Below are 15,498 nucleotides of genomic sequence, written 5' to 3'. Positions count from 1 at the left end.
CACCCATAAAAACTGCAAATTTAAAGCAACATAGAGTTTCATAAAATAAATACGTTTTTAAGTTTAGATATGGCTAATTATCAATAGATGTTCCAGTGTTTTTAATGAGTCTGTGTATTTCTCTGCACTCAATTTGCCTTAATCATCTGTTCTTTGTTATTATAATGTCAATATATATTTTTGTATTTGAAAAAATATTATGACCCCCAATGTCTTTATATTCTTAAAGAAAGAGTCATAAATATGTACATTTTGAAATGTGATGTGTGGAGAACAGAACATATTGTTCATTCTGCTAACTGAATTTTGCGAAGTGAAACATCATACTGATGTATTTACACATCAGGGGGGTTACAAATGAGAGGAGACCGTTTAGCTAGTAGCTCATAGCTGTTTGATCCATTTTTTCAGAATATCAGCTTCGGGAAAAGGGCTGGGCAACTTGTTCCATACTCCCACAGCCCTTTGTGTAAAGAAGTGTCACTTTTTCTCAGTTATATGTGCACTTCCCTTAGGTTTTACTTGTGTCGTCTGGTTCATGTTTCACTGTTGGCTCTGAAGAAGTGCTTTGGATTGACTTGGAGAATTTTCAATACTTGGACGAGATCACCTCATGCTCCTGTCTATTCTGTTCATTTTATCCTGTCAGGGAATGTTGTATCTGGTCAGTCTTGTCAGGACCTCCAGTAAGGCAATATCTTTTTTGCAGTGTTTGTTTTCACTTTCACCCTGGTCCTTTGCTCTAGGTGAAGCAGTTTTCTTGTGAGTAATAAAACAACTGGCAAGAGAGAGAAAAGATGGAAGAGACCGATTCATTGACATTCCAAGCATACTCACAGTTTAACCTTGATAGAACCAGGGATTCTGTATTCTGACAATGTACATTAAAATCATACTTATTTAGCACACAGTGTATGACTTAACAATTGTTTTATTTTTATATCCTGTTACGATTTAAGAACATAAGAATATTTATAAACGAAAGGTGGTTGTTCAGCCCAAGATCAGTTTATTTTCTTAGAGCTAGTAATTATAAAACTGTAAAAAGCCAGGACTTACAAACCGGAATCTAGAACAAGTAAATATTTAGAATCCAATTTACATTTTTATAAGGTGTGGAATACTAAAATAACTTTGTAATTCTTGTTTTCATTAGTAATTCCATCAAGCTTGTGAACCTGTTGTCTATATTCATAAGTACATGGCTAACAGCAGCTGGGTTCATACATTTGGTAAGTATAGACCACCATCACCTCTGTACTATATACAGTACTATACTGTATATAGGATGCTCTTAACTTACAGGAAAGTACAAGAAAAGCAAAAGAGATGAATATTATATGCATTCAGGTTCAGGAATTAGCATTAATGCTTCTACTTTTACATGTTTGTATGTACAGGAAAATATGTCATATGCAAAAACTCCTGTTGCAATACAAAAATATCATGCTTTTGTTTTATTATTGATTTTTTTAAATGAGTTGGAAAAGGAAGATGAGTATGTTAAAAAACAATCTGCCACTAGATGGTAGCATAGTCATGATTTATGGTAAAATGTCAATGTGTAGCAGTATGAAGCAGTTCTTCAGCAGCAAAAATGAACCTGATAAATATTTTAATTGCCACTCATGTCATCTAGCAACATGACTTCTTCCTCTGTTGTGATAATACTGTTGTTAAAGGGCACATAAATTCAGTATTAAAGCAAAACTCAGTCTAGACAGAGTGAAAGAAGAGTTTGGGAATTTAATTTAATTGAGAACGGTGAGAGGCAATGTTCACTGCTTAGAATAAATTTTGCTGTGCGTTCCAGGTGGAAAACTCAGGGGACCCTTGGGAGAACTTCCAAAATTCCCAACCACTTACTTATTGGGAATGTGTCTACTTGCTCATGGTTACTATGTCCACAGTGGGATATGGAGATGTTTATGCAAAAACCACCCTTGGGCGCCTTTTCATGGTCTTCTTCATCCTTGGTGGTTTGGTAAAAATCAGTTTATTTTTTCCCTCCATGTTGATTTCATACTTGCTGTCAATAATCAAAGTCCTTATAAACCTTATAATCTTTTAAGGTAAACTGTATAGTTAATAATTGTAATTAAATAACTTTTACGTTTGTGTTTTTTTATATTCTTGAAATAATGGCTTAAATTACAGTAATGCTAACTTCAGTTATTTATATGTATGCTAGCTTCATTTTCCTCAGCAGTTGTTGTACTTTAATTATAATGATATTATGTTCATAGAACTAGAATATGTTTGATGCAGTGTGATAATGTTGTTGCTATTTTTTTAAAGCAGTTTGCGGTTTCAGGAGACCCCACCCTACTGTGTCCCTTCCCAAATTCCAACAAACACAGTGACAGGCAGATGCTCCATAGACCATCCTGACACAAACCCTAGGACCCATCAGACTGAGGTTCACAGAGTCTACTGCTCATAAATTTAACAACAATATACAGAAGGAACATAATCGAGAATATGTTTGAACATTCTTAATGAAATCCATCTTATGATTGATGGGCACATACCAATGGGGTGTGTGTAATATTGTTGCCATGTAAACTCAGTTTTACCAAATTAATTCTGAAAAAAGCCCCCCAAAACTAAAATCATTACTTTCTTGTGTTTATCCGTTGCTTTCCTGCATTTTATCAGAGTTTCAATTAATTAATTTATTTGTCACTAAATCTTTGTAAATTGTCTGCTCAAATTAAACTTATGTCGTAATTCAATTCTGCATTCAGTACCATTTACAACATGTGTTGGTGCCCATTTCCTTTATGGTTGTCTTGAGAATAAGAAAGCTGCAGGAGGTTCCCATTGGGTCAGACAAAGAGCAGACACTGTACATCCTTCATCGGAGACACAGGCTATGAAGTTTGCAAAATGCATCCAGCTCATTTTCACTGTAGTCCTAATGAGTCTTAATGTGTTTTGCAGCTGAGTCTCGTCAGGGTGCTCTATTTGAATCAACCTGGCACAGTCTAAGTGTTTGTTGGACAAAACATGGCACATAGATTATTTTTTCTCTTCATTGCTTTATAGATTTTTTTTTTCTTTCACAGAATGAGTATAAGTCACCTGTGGGAGCCTTTTTTTGAAAACCCAATACTTTTTTCAGTATCCCACATCCATAAAAACTGGGGATTTGTCCTAACGTTTTTTTTTCTTTAAAAAAAACCCAATGATTTGAGCCCTGTCACAGAATATGATGAACCTATTCTCTTTAATTTGCAAAACAACTCTAAAACAATACCGATCATTTTGACAGCTTTGCTTCCCTCAGTTTTTCCTCTTTATAAACATACAGCTAGCATCTACAAAACTAGATTTTTTTTTCCCCTTCGTAGATCTAATTCTTTTGTATTTCCAGATCTTACGACAATATCCTCTGACAGTAGTGCCCCCTTCTTTGGCCTATCTTTTTTAGTCTTTTCTTCTGTCTCCTATCTTCTCCTTAGGCCATGTTTGCCAGCTACGTCCCTGAAATCATAGAGTTAATAGGAAACCGCAAGAAATATGGTGGTTCCTATAGTGCGGTAAATGGAAGAAAGTAAGTACTTCATGAGGCTCTGCTGCCTCTGCCGCAGTAGAACACTCTCTGCATGCCATTTTCTTTTTCTGTTTCATGCATGTAGGCCATGTTTGCTCGCTACGTGCCAGAAATTGCTGCTCTCATCCTTAATCGGAAGAAATACGGAGGGAGTTATAACTCAACTCGAGGCAGAAAGTAAGTCAAAACCAGACCAGGTGTGGTTGTGTGACCCAGGTCCCTTTTTACGGGGCGGTAGGTTCTGACCCACAGGAATATTTGTCTGAACTGTGACGTCAGATGTTACCTGTTAAAAAAGAAATAAGGAAATGGAATGTCACACTGTGACTGGAGACCTCGGCCACGATGTGTCGTGCTGTTGCTCTGTGTCGCCCTTCGTGAATCAGTACAAGCCATCGTTGTTCTTCTGCTTTATTTTTGCACATCCAGCTGTAAATTCCCACAGACTAGAGCTTTCATGACTGTGAAATATTTCTCTGGGCTTTCTTGGTTGCCATTCATTTGACATTTCCTACACATTTTTGTCCTATGTGGTAAATCAGCTGCTGAGTGTAAGATTTAGATCCTGGTCATTGTGGATGTGCTTAAGCTTTTCATCCTGAACAATAAGTCATGAAAACCCTAGTTTTTGTAACTACCAGTTATGAGTTTTAGTTCCCACCAAAATCTGACATGGGAGTCCCCATTTTCATTATTTTTTATTGTCCATCTGAGTGATTTATCATTTGTTTCAGTGGTTGTTACTTTGGCCTTAAAAGTCAGTTCGCTCAGTGGGTACTTCTGTTTTTGTCTGCTTGACTTCCTGCATGTTCTGTGTGTCTTGAGGTCTAGTGGCTTTTTCTTGGATGAGCATTTTCCTGAGAAAAGCCAGTGTCTCGTCTGCTCCCACTTGTTCATTCCCCATCGCTGTTTTACACTAATCTGGCCCTGATCTTCAGTCAGCCCCCACACCCTGAATCCCTGGATGCCTCAGCTTTCTGAATGCAGGCCCTCAATTACTTTCGGCTCACTTGCCCACTGGTCTTTGTTCTCTGTGTCTCATTTTTGTAGTCACAGTGTGTTTTGTAGGGTTTTTTTTTTCTGAACGTCTATGTGGCGAATCTGAAATCCCACCCACTTCCTGACTCAAACTCGGCTCTGTCATCAGCACATGGACTGCCCTATCTGCATTAAAGTCAAGCAGTTGGTGGTAAAGTCTGCTGCTAAATATTTTTAAACAGGCATTTGGTCACGCACAGCTTTCATTGTGCACATGTAAGGGCAAGAGCAGAGCAGAAAAGCCATTAGCACTTTTTTGTTTGATGCTATTTTCCTGTCACTAATACAAGATTGATGAAATGTTGTGTTTGGCCAGAGTTCCACATTTGGATTTGCAGTTTGGTGTTGAGAGAATGGGTTGTCAAAACGACTGAGTTTTTTTTTTCTTTCTCCCTGGTGTTACAGGCATGTGGAAGTAATTAGAATTTTACAGCCTGTAGTTCAACTATGCACAGAGTCTGGCAGCAGACTTTATAATAATATTTTTGATTTATATATACCGCTGTACCATTTTATACTTTTAGATGTGCAAGTCAACAAAATCTCATGCACTATTGCTAAGACCAAATACAGCGCTGTTAATGGTACAGTAGTATTCAAATAAACTGTTAACCCATGCTGATGTTTGACTTCACCTGGAGGTAGATCATTACACAGATATGCCTGTAAACTTGAAACAGTGTAGTAACAGAGATAACACCTGCTGCATTGATGCAACAAGGAAAAGAATGCCCCAGGCACATGATGCCTATCCTGTATTTTACATCAGCCTTTCTAAGAACAAAAGACTTCTCATACCCTAAGACATTCCAGATGTAATACAGTCCAGAATATGTCAATACACTGAATCTTTTTCACTTTACAAATGGTGGACACACACCTCAAGATACATCACACCCCAGTCCTAATGCATTTCTTATGTAACGTGTTATCTGCCTCGTTTGGAAGCTTAAGGCTAAACCCTTCCAGTATCAAAGTAAATGTCTTTATGGATGTTTATTCCTGATTTTTTTCTGCTTTTGAAAAGGCCATGGTTAGGCCGACGTTATAGATGTGCTGGAGCAGATAAAGGTTTTCCAGGTTACAGGCAACGTATTGTAAGTCCCGAGCCCTCAACACTGGCATAAGCTTAATTTCTCCAGTCTTGAACCGGAATCACCAGTCACTTGCAATCGAAAGGTTAGAGTTTGATAGTCTGGGATTTCTGTTTTTCTGAGCTTCCCAACTATGGATGTATTAGGATGGCAGCACAGGGGATGGATTCTCAGTCTCCACAGTCTGACATACTGTACTTTATTAGTTAAGTGCTCTGATTAGATGTGTCAATATGACCAGAAATGAATATGTTCTCTAGAACAAGGCCTAGAGAATCGACAAACAACGTTCTCAGATAAAATTCCTTAGTATGTAAGGCTCAGAGTCTTCTGGTATATTGTTTTTTTAAAACATCATGCACTGTTATTGAGGGTTAAATTAGGATTTTGGGGCTAAAATGACAACAGAAATGTGCAATCTTCAAGTAAAGGTTAATGCTGAAGAGAGATCTCAGTTTGATATGAGAACAGAAAATGTGATGATGGGTACAGTACAGCAAGGTAGGACTGGCCCAATGATATTAATGCACATTCCTTTTTAGTTGTATCCCGTATTGGAATTTGTAGCCTCATGTTCTGCTTGGTTGGACTCTTAAGCAAAGACTCTTCATCATAAGAAGCTGATGAAGAATACCGGAATCCAGTAACGTTCATATACAGTATCTCTCATAAGTGAACCTTACTGTATGTACAGTAAAGCATAAATAAATGCTGTGTAATATGTCTAAGAGCTAAAGATTTCACCAAATTCGAAATTGTAAATCCTGTGTGTCGTATTGCAATACACAGGTCTGTTTCATGGAAGATGTAGACCTGATGTGAGATCTTTGTGAAGATCCCTGTAAGGATTAGAGCAGTAGCAGAGTGTTGTGGCTGGATCTGTGGTGCTGATGTTGGAGCTGGTTTTCCACTGTGTTCTAAGGATCACTTATTACACTGTTATGCCTGCATGTCCCAGTCTTGCATGCCACCCCTCAGCTTTCCTGTGTACTTGCTTGTTACTTGTTGTGGTCCTTTGTGTTGTTGTACAGTATGTATGTTAAGTTTAACATTCTTACATGTCATACGCCACATGTCTACTGTATACTTTAAATAAGTCAATTCACAATAAACATGTTTTGGGCACAGTAAAACAGTTAAACATACACAGCCACCATAGGCATGTGCACATGTGTGTAAACCAAGCAGGACTAATCATAGTATCATGCAAACAGGCCTAGAAGTCATTTCCTTCTCAATATGAAAGGGTAAGTGCTCTTCGACAAGCAAACCTAGAAAACATCACAGGTTCACCAGGAGATAATAGAAGAAGTTTGGAAACAAGAATCTTAACAAAAACTTAAAGTGTTGATTATTGACCTTGTTCATTAAGTTTTTAAGTCACTTCAGAATACCATTTCATACAAAACTATGGAAATGTTTACATTTGGACTTAACTTGTCTTGTTGCAAGCCACTTTTTTAACAAAGAAAAACAGAAACAAAGAGAAACAAAGATAAAAATAAACAAATGACCTCACATTAACAGAAAGCCATTTGGGAGAAGAAAATAAAAATACTACTAATAATATCATTTTGCAAGAAATGGGGGTGAAGTATTGTACAGGGTACCATGCAATAAATGCTTTAGGTGCTTTTTCCTTGTGTGAGAATATGAAGCCAATTCAATTTTTCTTTGGACAGCAGTGTGATCAATGACCGCTACAAAATGAGCTAATCAATTTTCAACCACAGCAGTCTACAGTAATCCAATACGTAGACGTTAAATATCCATAGAACCAGAAGGCTGTTTGTTCCTGTAGTCACTAATTGTCTTTTGGCTCTCTGCTTTGGCTAGAAAGCAGAGTTGAGCATTGTTATTATGAAGATTGTCTTACAGGGTTTGCGGATCCATTAGGAATCATTCCTTCATATGTGGCTGCTTTCCTAAGTCGTGGTTCGACATTCATGTGTTTGGAATTCCATTCTTTGATTTCTGAAGTTAAAATGCTAACTTACGAGTCATAAAAGTTCATTGAGACTAATTTTTACAAGGTTTGTCTATCGGAGTTTTAGAAATTACTTGAAACTTCTCAAGTGACATTAAATTGGCAGTTTTCATAATGGATCTATTCAAGTTATTCATTCTTTATAATTATGCTAACAGCTCATTAGTGTTGTCAGAGACTGAATGTAAATATAGCGATGGTCACAATTATGGGCTTATCTAACTGAAATACAACTGAGAAGGGAAGAATCAGCATAAACAATTTAATATTATGGAAATATAATGATATCCAAGAGACAAAGTTTTATAGCCCTTTTATTGGAAATGTTTATTTGAATTGAGCCCCCTTGGTAGCTTTCATGGTGGCCCGTGCTCAACAACAAATCTATTTGGCCATTTATTAGTCAGTCCTAATCATCTCCTTGATCTTTTTCATTGTATACTTCCTTTTCTCCCTTTGCCTGATTGGCTGTCTTTTTAGGGTTTGTGACCCAATCAAACATGTCACAGAATGACTTATAATAATAATAATTGCTTACACTTATGTAGTGCTTTTCTGGACACTACACTCAAAGCGCTTTACAGGTAATGGGTTCTCCCCTCCACCACCACCAATGTGCAGCCCCACCTGGATGATGCGACGGCAGCCATAGTGCGCCAGAACGCTCACCACACATCATCTGTGGGGAGGAGAGCAGAGTAATGAAGCCAATTCATAGATGGGGATTATTAGGAGGCCATGATTGGCAAGGGCCAATGGGAAATTTGGCCAGGACACCCTTACTTCTCATCTGAAGGACGGCACTTATTTACAGTATAGTGTCCCCGTCACTATACTGGGGCATTAGGACCCACATAGACCATGGGGTGAGCGCCCCCTGCTGGCCCCACTAACACCTCTTCCAGCAGCAACCTTAGTTTTTCTCCCATCCAGGTACTGACCAGGCTCACACCTGCTTAGCTTCGGTGGGTTGCCAGTTGTGAGTTGCAGGGTGATATGGCTTGTCTTCCTGTGGTATCATCAGCACTACACAACATTCTGACAATCTTGCTCTTTGAGCTGAAACACTGGGATGAGGCTCTTTCCTCTGCTCCCGACACTTTTATGTTCACTTTCATTTGGTCTAAATCTTTATTGTTTAGCTCTTTGTGGCAAGCCAGCTGAAGAAAGGGCCGCATTCACAGCAGTCCTGCTACGTGGAGCCATCATAGCACCTCTAACTGGTGTAAATAGCCACACCATGATTATTGGTATTCTCACAGGGATGTAATTAAACTTTGTTTCATCTATAAAGAGTGTGCCAAACAAAGTTTTGTTTGCATTTTTTTCTATATTGTGAGAAACTAGAAAGGCCTGCATTGCCCGAATAAGGCCTCCTACATTGACTTTTCAGCCATTGTATTTTTTGTAGGTAGGGTTTCTCACCTGCCTTAACGTTTGCTCATTTGCAGTATTCTTTATCAAATGAAACAGTGAGTCACTAATATGAAATGAACGAACTTGATGCCGAAGTGAAATCAGCTAAGGGCTGATTTGGAACCAGTTAGCCTGTTCTTTAATCATGCTGTATTTTTTCATTTACTCCACATGTAAGTGGATTTAAATGCTTATCTGTGCAGTTCGTGGCTTGAGCTTCACCAGACACGTAGATTTTTTCTGTGTTGCTAATTTCTGTTTTCGAAAACTACCCTCCTACTTACTGCATTTTGTGAGAATACATGAACATACTGCAGGGAAATATTAAGTTTTGAAAAAAGAACAAAATGCTCTCTGCTTAAGACGAAAATGTTTAAGATCATGTATATATAAATTGTTCCAGTGTTAATGTCCACACATCCACCTTTAGCAAAATGTACTGTATAGTCTTGTTGGGAGGTTTGCTTGTTTTCATTAAAAACGTTTCACTGAATGATTGAGACTGACTATTCAAATTGTGATTAAGTCAAGGAGGTGCTACCTGAAGAGTAGAGCTCAGTATGTTTCCACTATTTAAAATATTTTACTACATCATGTTCACGTGATAGTATTACAAATCTATTTTCTTCATAGTCATTCAGCAACTTGCAAAGTCATAACATTGTTGTATTGAAATGCTATTTACTGAATAGTTTTTCAAACAATAATACTTAGTATTTTTGTGAATTTTTTTTTTTCTTTTAGGTTAATCCAGTTTTTAATTTTTTCTCTTAAATGCTGTGTTTTTTCCCTACAGGCATATTGTGGTCTGTGGTCATATTACACTTGAAAGTGTATCCAACTTCCTGAAAGACTTCCTGCACAAGGACAGGGATGATGTCAATGTAGAAATCGTTTTTCTCCATAAGTACGTTTCGGAGTCATTCTGATAACTGTGTTCATCTTGGAACACTAACGTTAACTACTTCAGTTGCACAAACATTAGGGAGTCCTACCAGTCCAATCCCATTTCCCTCTCATTCAGCCTTGAAGACCACTGTTGCAAGAATTATGAGTCTGAATATTACAGAACAGTCTAAATTACCAGTAGAAAATTAATCCAATTTTTTTGTATCATGACTCAGAATGAAAAATAATTTAGAAGAAGTCTCCTTAAAGTTACTATATGTACTGTATTTTTTCTCATGCGTTTGCCATTGCTACTTTGTGCCGATTACAAAAAAGTCCCTGACACTTTCTGTACTTTCCATGACAGTATTTCCCCTAATCTTGAGCTGGAAGCCTTATTTAAACGACACTTTACTCAGGTGGAATTTTATCAAGGATCTGTTCTCAACCCCCATGACCTAGCCAGAGTGAAGGTAACCCTTGATTCTTTCATTTCTAGTTCTTTTTTTCTATATTGAACAATTATTGTAAATCTTAAGTTCCTCATTATCTGTTTAGCTGACAGTTGTGCAAAGGTTTCTAGGAGTAATGTAAGGAAATACTTTGATTTTGTCATCATTAGCAAAACATCTGTAAATATTGTTTTAACTGTATACCCAGTAACCTAGATTTCTGTTACTGTACTTTATAGTAAGTTGTGACAAGCAGCAGATAAGATTGTAAAGGCACCAGTCAGGGTGATAAATTGTTTCTACTGTAAAAGTAGACGTGGTTTCCAGAAAGCTCACTCTTTTTCTTTTTTTCATGCTCAGATAGAGTCAGCAGACGCCTGCCTAATTCTGGCTAATAAATACTGTGCAGATCCCGATGCTGAAGATGCATCTAACATCATGAGGTGAGACACATGACACTGTGGTATTACAACAGTTCTGCAGAGGCCTATTTTGGGATCCCATTTATCACAATGGGCTGTGTCATATGGTTGTATAGATCATCTTTATCACTGCAATAAATTGACGGGGGAACCTCTACAGTGTGTACAGTATACGTGAAATCAAATATCTATAAACGGAAGTTGCAAATAATAAAAAATATTACAACTGTAATGAGGGTGAGAGAGAGCATGCATCTTAAAAGATGAAGATGTACAGTATAAGAGTTTTTCAGTCTCTTAGTTTTGTTTATTTATTCTAACATCTTGTACACCCACCCCTGCTACCACGATCATATTGGCAAATTGAACTCCCTGCAGTTTCGAGTTGTGCACGCACTAAAGTAAAGTAGCAGGGAACCTGGGACAACATGACACGCTTGTGTTGCAACACCCTGGATAGAGCAAGTCTGTCTCTGATCAAGTAAACACCATTGATTGGTGAGTAGCCCATCACATTCAGCTACGGTCTTTTTCACACAGCAATGATGCCATTTCTGCACTGCTGAACATGGGCACGCCTGCTTCCTGTCAGGCGAAAGTAGAGCGACAAAGATGACATCATTATTACTGTAGCTCGGTGACCCACTGGACGTCTACATCAGTTGTCTTAGTGCCAATTAACAAACGAAACTGAATTAATAAATACAAGTGCTCTAAAGAGGACTAGCGCTGTTGTTGCTGCTTTTTGTAATCATGTAGTGTTTGTGTCCCTCAACCATTTTAAGGCACAAAGTGATCTCAGAACTGCAGTGGGCCATGAGTGTACTGGGGATAAATGATGCTCAGACTTTTAAACGGAGTATTTCATACTGCTTCCTTTATTTAGTAAAATAATGCTACTCACTGTGAAATTAAAAAGAAAATCACCAGAATCACTAGCAGTATTTGATATTTCTACATTTACAGTATACAGTATAAGCGCATTGTGTAAATGTCAGCTGGAAGAGAATATATATGAGGCCCTGAAAATGTACAAGGCCATGCTGCCTAATACAGACCCAAACATATTGCATATTGTTTATTGCTATCATGTCGAGACTGATCTGTCTATAAAAATGTTCACCCCAAAGATCTGCCTGAGAGGTGAGATTTTGTCTGAAGCTATAGGACTATTTTTTTATAGCTTTTTCCTGTTGCGCTCAAAGGGATGACAGAGCATTGAGTGCCATTTTTAAAACAATGGCATGTTTCTTTAAACTCCTAAACAAAAAATTGAAAGCGGCTTTTCCAATTATAACAGGTACACATCTGCCAAGAAGACGAATAATAAGAGGAATAACAGCCTTCTGTGGAATGACAAGCCAGTGTATCCTCAGAATTCCTGAGTTGTCATTTCTTAGGCAGCACAAGATATTCCTTGTCATCTGCTCTTGTTTGGTGAATCCATCAGTATTTTTAAAATAGCTTTCAATTTTACCAGTGCACTCAGCACTTGTATTATTTTTATTATCATAATCATCATTCAAAATCCAGCTGTCATTTATGCTTTTCCTATGATTTCATTATGTGCTGGATTTTTTTCCTATTAACGTGTCTCGTTGTCACATTAAGGATGGAGCATAGAAACCTTCATTTTTTCACTATATGTTAAGTTGCACTTACTGTAAGTACTGTCAGCAAACAGTATAACCTGGAGACCTAAAGTTTCTTTTCAATTGTGCACACGTGCCTTGAGACAGCCTCTAATGTCCTGCAAGTAAGTCCATCTAGTTTAATGAATGTGCTTGACACACTTGTCATAGAAAAAGAGTGGAACATTTGAATGAATGAAGTACTGTATAGCTTCGTTATATGTGCCTCTTTAGCGCTGGGCATTTTCACAAGACTCAGCATTTCTCCAAAAAAATTAATTTAGATGCCACAAAACCAAATTAGTTGTAAACTGAGATGAACATGGTTGGAACCATGGATGCCTTAGTTACACAGCAAAATGTCCTGTATTTTGAGAACCTGAGGGAATGCTTGCATATCATGTTTAAGGTTTCCATCTACATTTGAAACATTTCTCACTGATCCCATTGAAGATTCAGTGAATTAACCACAGATTAAAGTGTTTTGAAAGACAGAATCCACAGAAAGCTCATTGAGCTCTTTATTTATGACATGCCTTAAAGCAGCCGCATCTTACCAGGTTTATGTGCTGTTGTCAACAATAGCCTTGAAAATGCAGTATGAGGGAGGTACACATGAATAAGGTAGTGGGTCTGGCACATATTAGCAATAACTTTAGACTAAAAATCAGCTGGAGAAATGTAACTCCCCACCCCCATCCCTTAAATCATTTTTTTTTAATTTAGGCTAAAGCTTTCTGCTCCAATACATTTTTTCATATAACTTTTAACTGTTTTTTCTTTGGTTTTGTAGGGTAATCTCCATCAAGAACTATCATCCAAAGATACGAATAATCACGCAGATGTTACAATACCACAATAAGGTGAGGAAAAGGGAATTTTCGTTATACACATGATGTCTTCAAAACAAGCCAGCATTTCTGACCTCTTTCAATTGTCAGTGCTTTGATTTCTTAGTATGTTTCTAGACAAAGAAGCAATTGTAACATCCTTGTACTTTTCCAGGCCCATCTGTTAAACATTCCGAGCTGGAACTGGAAAGAAGGGGATGATGCAATTTGCCTTGCTGAGCTGAAGCTGGGCTTCATTGCGCAGAGCTGCCTGGCTCAAGGTCTCTCAACAATGCTAGCCAACCTGTTCTCCATGAGGTCATTCATCAAGGTACTGTTGCGCTCTAAGACTATGTACCACATACCATGAGGTATTGATTTGTCCACTGGTTTAACAAAACAAATGCAGGTCATCATACTTCATTTTTGTAATGCACGCACACTGCATGTTAATCTTTTCTTTGTAAAAATGCGCCATTTGGGTATAACATAAAAGTCACCTTTAAAATAATATTTAAGGTTGTGCTCTTATTTTGGCACATTTGTGAAGCAACATTTTTTTTTGTTATTATAAAGTAGTTCATTTGGTTTTTCGGCACCGCCAAATAAGCATAGTTTGAAATTAGTGGTTTGACTTTTAAGATTAACTGTCCTTAAGAGGTCTAATATAGATTTGAAATTCAAACCATGTGTCAGTCTTGTGAAATATATGTTTTGTACAGCATCAGAACCCATTTGTATTTTTAGCACAATGTGTTGCGTGGTTGCATCCTTAAGAAGAATGAGTCTGGACACATTCATGGTGTATTTCTCATGGGACGTTTTAGAAAAATACACTACATTTAAATTAATGGAAACCAGTCCCTAAAATAGGTTTTTGCTTTACCTTAATAAAGAGGTGAACTTTTTAGGCAATGACATGACATACTTTTATATATAAATATGATTCAATACTGTATATTAAGGCTTTTCGGGAAAGCATTTTAAAGAGAAGTGATCAAACTCCTGTTTGTTAGAATTTGATGGCTGAAGGACAATAGAGCAGAGATTTAAACACGAAGGTTAAATGTGTGCCCACTATGTAGGCTTGCTGAAGGGGAACAAAACATAATTGCACACAAATGTTGTGGCTGCTTCCTCAAGGCTTCTGTCTTTCGAAGTAATGTTTTTGGAATAAGGGGTCTGCCTTAAGGATATGTAACAGTCATCACTGATTTTCAAAGCATTTCCTCATCCACGTAAAGGCTTATGCTGTGTCTTTCCCTTTAATGGTTACATTTGCAATTTGAATTGCTGTTTCAGTTCCTGTATTTAAACTGGATGTTTTTATGTCAATAAAAGGATCACTTCTTTAATCTTAGAACATTCATAGTTTTAAAAGATCTTTAATTTGAACAGGCATGATAATAAGTGACACAATGTCAGAATACATGTAAAGAAAACCTGTATCCAAATTTCCACTAGTATTTAACATTTTTAACATAATAGCAAACGAATTGTACTTTCCTAACATGTTAAGTCAATCAAAACCAATGGCAAAGAATCACTGGTGAAGTTACATACTGTAGACTTAATTCACTGAGTGACTTTACAGCGGTATGATTTATTCAGACTGTCTGTCCAATCTCTAATTTAAAACAAACATCAAAAACCAAAATGTTATATTTGAACCTAATTTTTTCCTTTTGGTTTTATAGCATAAAAGCATATGGAATCTTTTATTTAACTTTTGGCAACAAATTAAACGGGATGACTGAAGCCAAAATGTATTATAGCATTCAACTATAATAAAAATACATGCTGTAATGAGACATTTAAAAGGGCACCATTAAAGATGGTATTGAATTGAAGAGCAAATCTTAAAGAAGAAAAAATCCTGTAATTGTCTTGATCTTCCTTTTCATATTTCTGGCACCAGATTAAGACCCTTCAGAGCACTAAGGGAACGATGGAGTCAGGACATTTTCTGGATGATCATAGTTCATTATGGACAGGATATGAATGCAATGTTTCCAAAGCAAGAAAAAAAAAGTTAATCAATAAATGAATGGCTCATGGGTTTTATGCTGCAGATTTGGTGTGGAATGTGTCTGTCACTTAAAAACTGATGGTTTATTAACAAGAAAGAGAACCTGAGAACCTGGAGAGTTGAGCTTTAAAAAATGTCCTGTTCTTTTGTTCAAG

General features: G+C 37.2%; 1 protein-coding gene across 22 annotated transcripts in view; it reads left to right on the top strand.

The window, feature by feature from the left end:
• Positions 1–15,498, top strand: part of kcnma1a (potassium large conductance calcium-activated channel, subfamily M, alpha member 1a) — a 206,354-nt gene that overhangs the window by 123,653 nt on the left and 67,203 nt on the right. For 19 of the 22 annotated variants that reach the window (XM_015346286.2, XM_015346293.2, XM_069188893.1 and 16 more), the window contains exons 7-14: positions 1,157–1,232; positions 1,814–1,984; positions 3,465–3,556; positions 9,888–9,998; positions 10,347–10,452; positions 10,792–10,874; positions 13,278–13,347; positions 13,490–13,645. In XM_015346286.2, coding sequence (XP_015201772.1) covers positions 1,157–1,232; positions 1,814–1,984; positions 3,465–3,556; positions 9,888–9,998; positions 10,347–10,452; positions 10,792–10,874; positions 13,278–13,347; positions 13,490–13,645 — 865 coding nt within the window. Of the gene's footprint in view, positions 1–1,156; positions 1,233–1,813; positions 1,985–3,464; positions 3,557–3,641; positions 3,734–9,887; positions 9,999–10,346; positions 10,453–10,791; positions 10,875–13,277; positions 13,348–13,489; positions 13,646–15,498 lie in introns of all 22 variants that reach the window. The other 3 variants (XM_015346309.2, XM_015346313.2, XM_015346318.2) reach the window with 1 other exon arrangement.

This window comes from Lepisosteus oculatus, chromosome 4 (genome assembly GCF_040954835.1).
Source record: "Lepisosteus oculatus isolate fLepOcu1 chromosome 4, fLepOcu1.hap2, whole genome shotgun sequence".
Taxonomy (NCBI): domain Eukaryota; kingdom Metazoa; phylum Chordata; class Actinopteri; order Semionotiformes; family Lepisosteidae; genus Lepisosteus; species Lepisosteus oculatus.
Note: the sequence above shows the minus strand (reverse complement) of the source record. Positions and strands in the feature narration are given on the sequence as shown.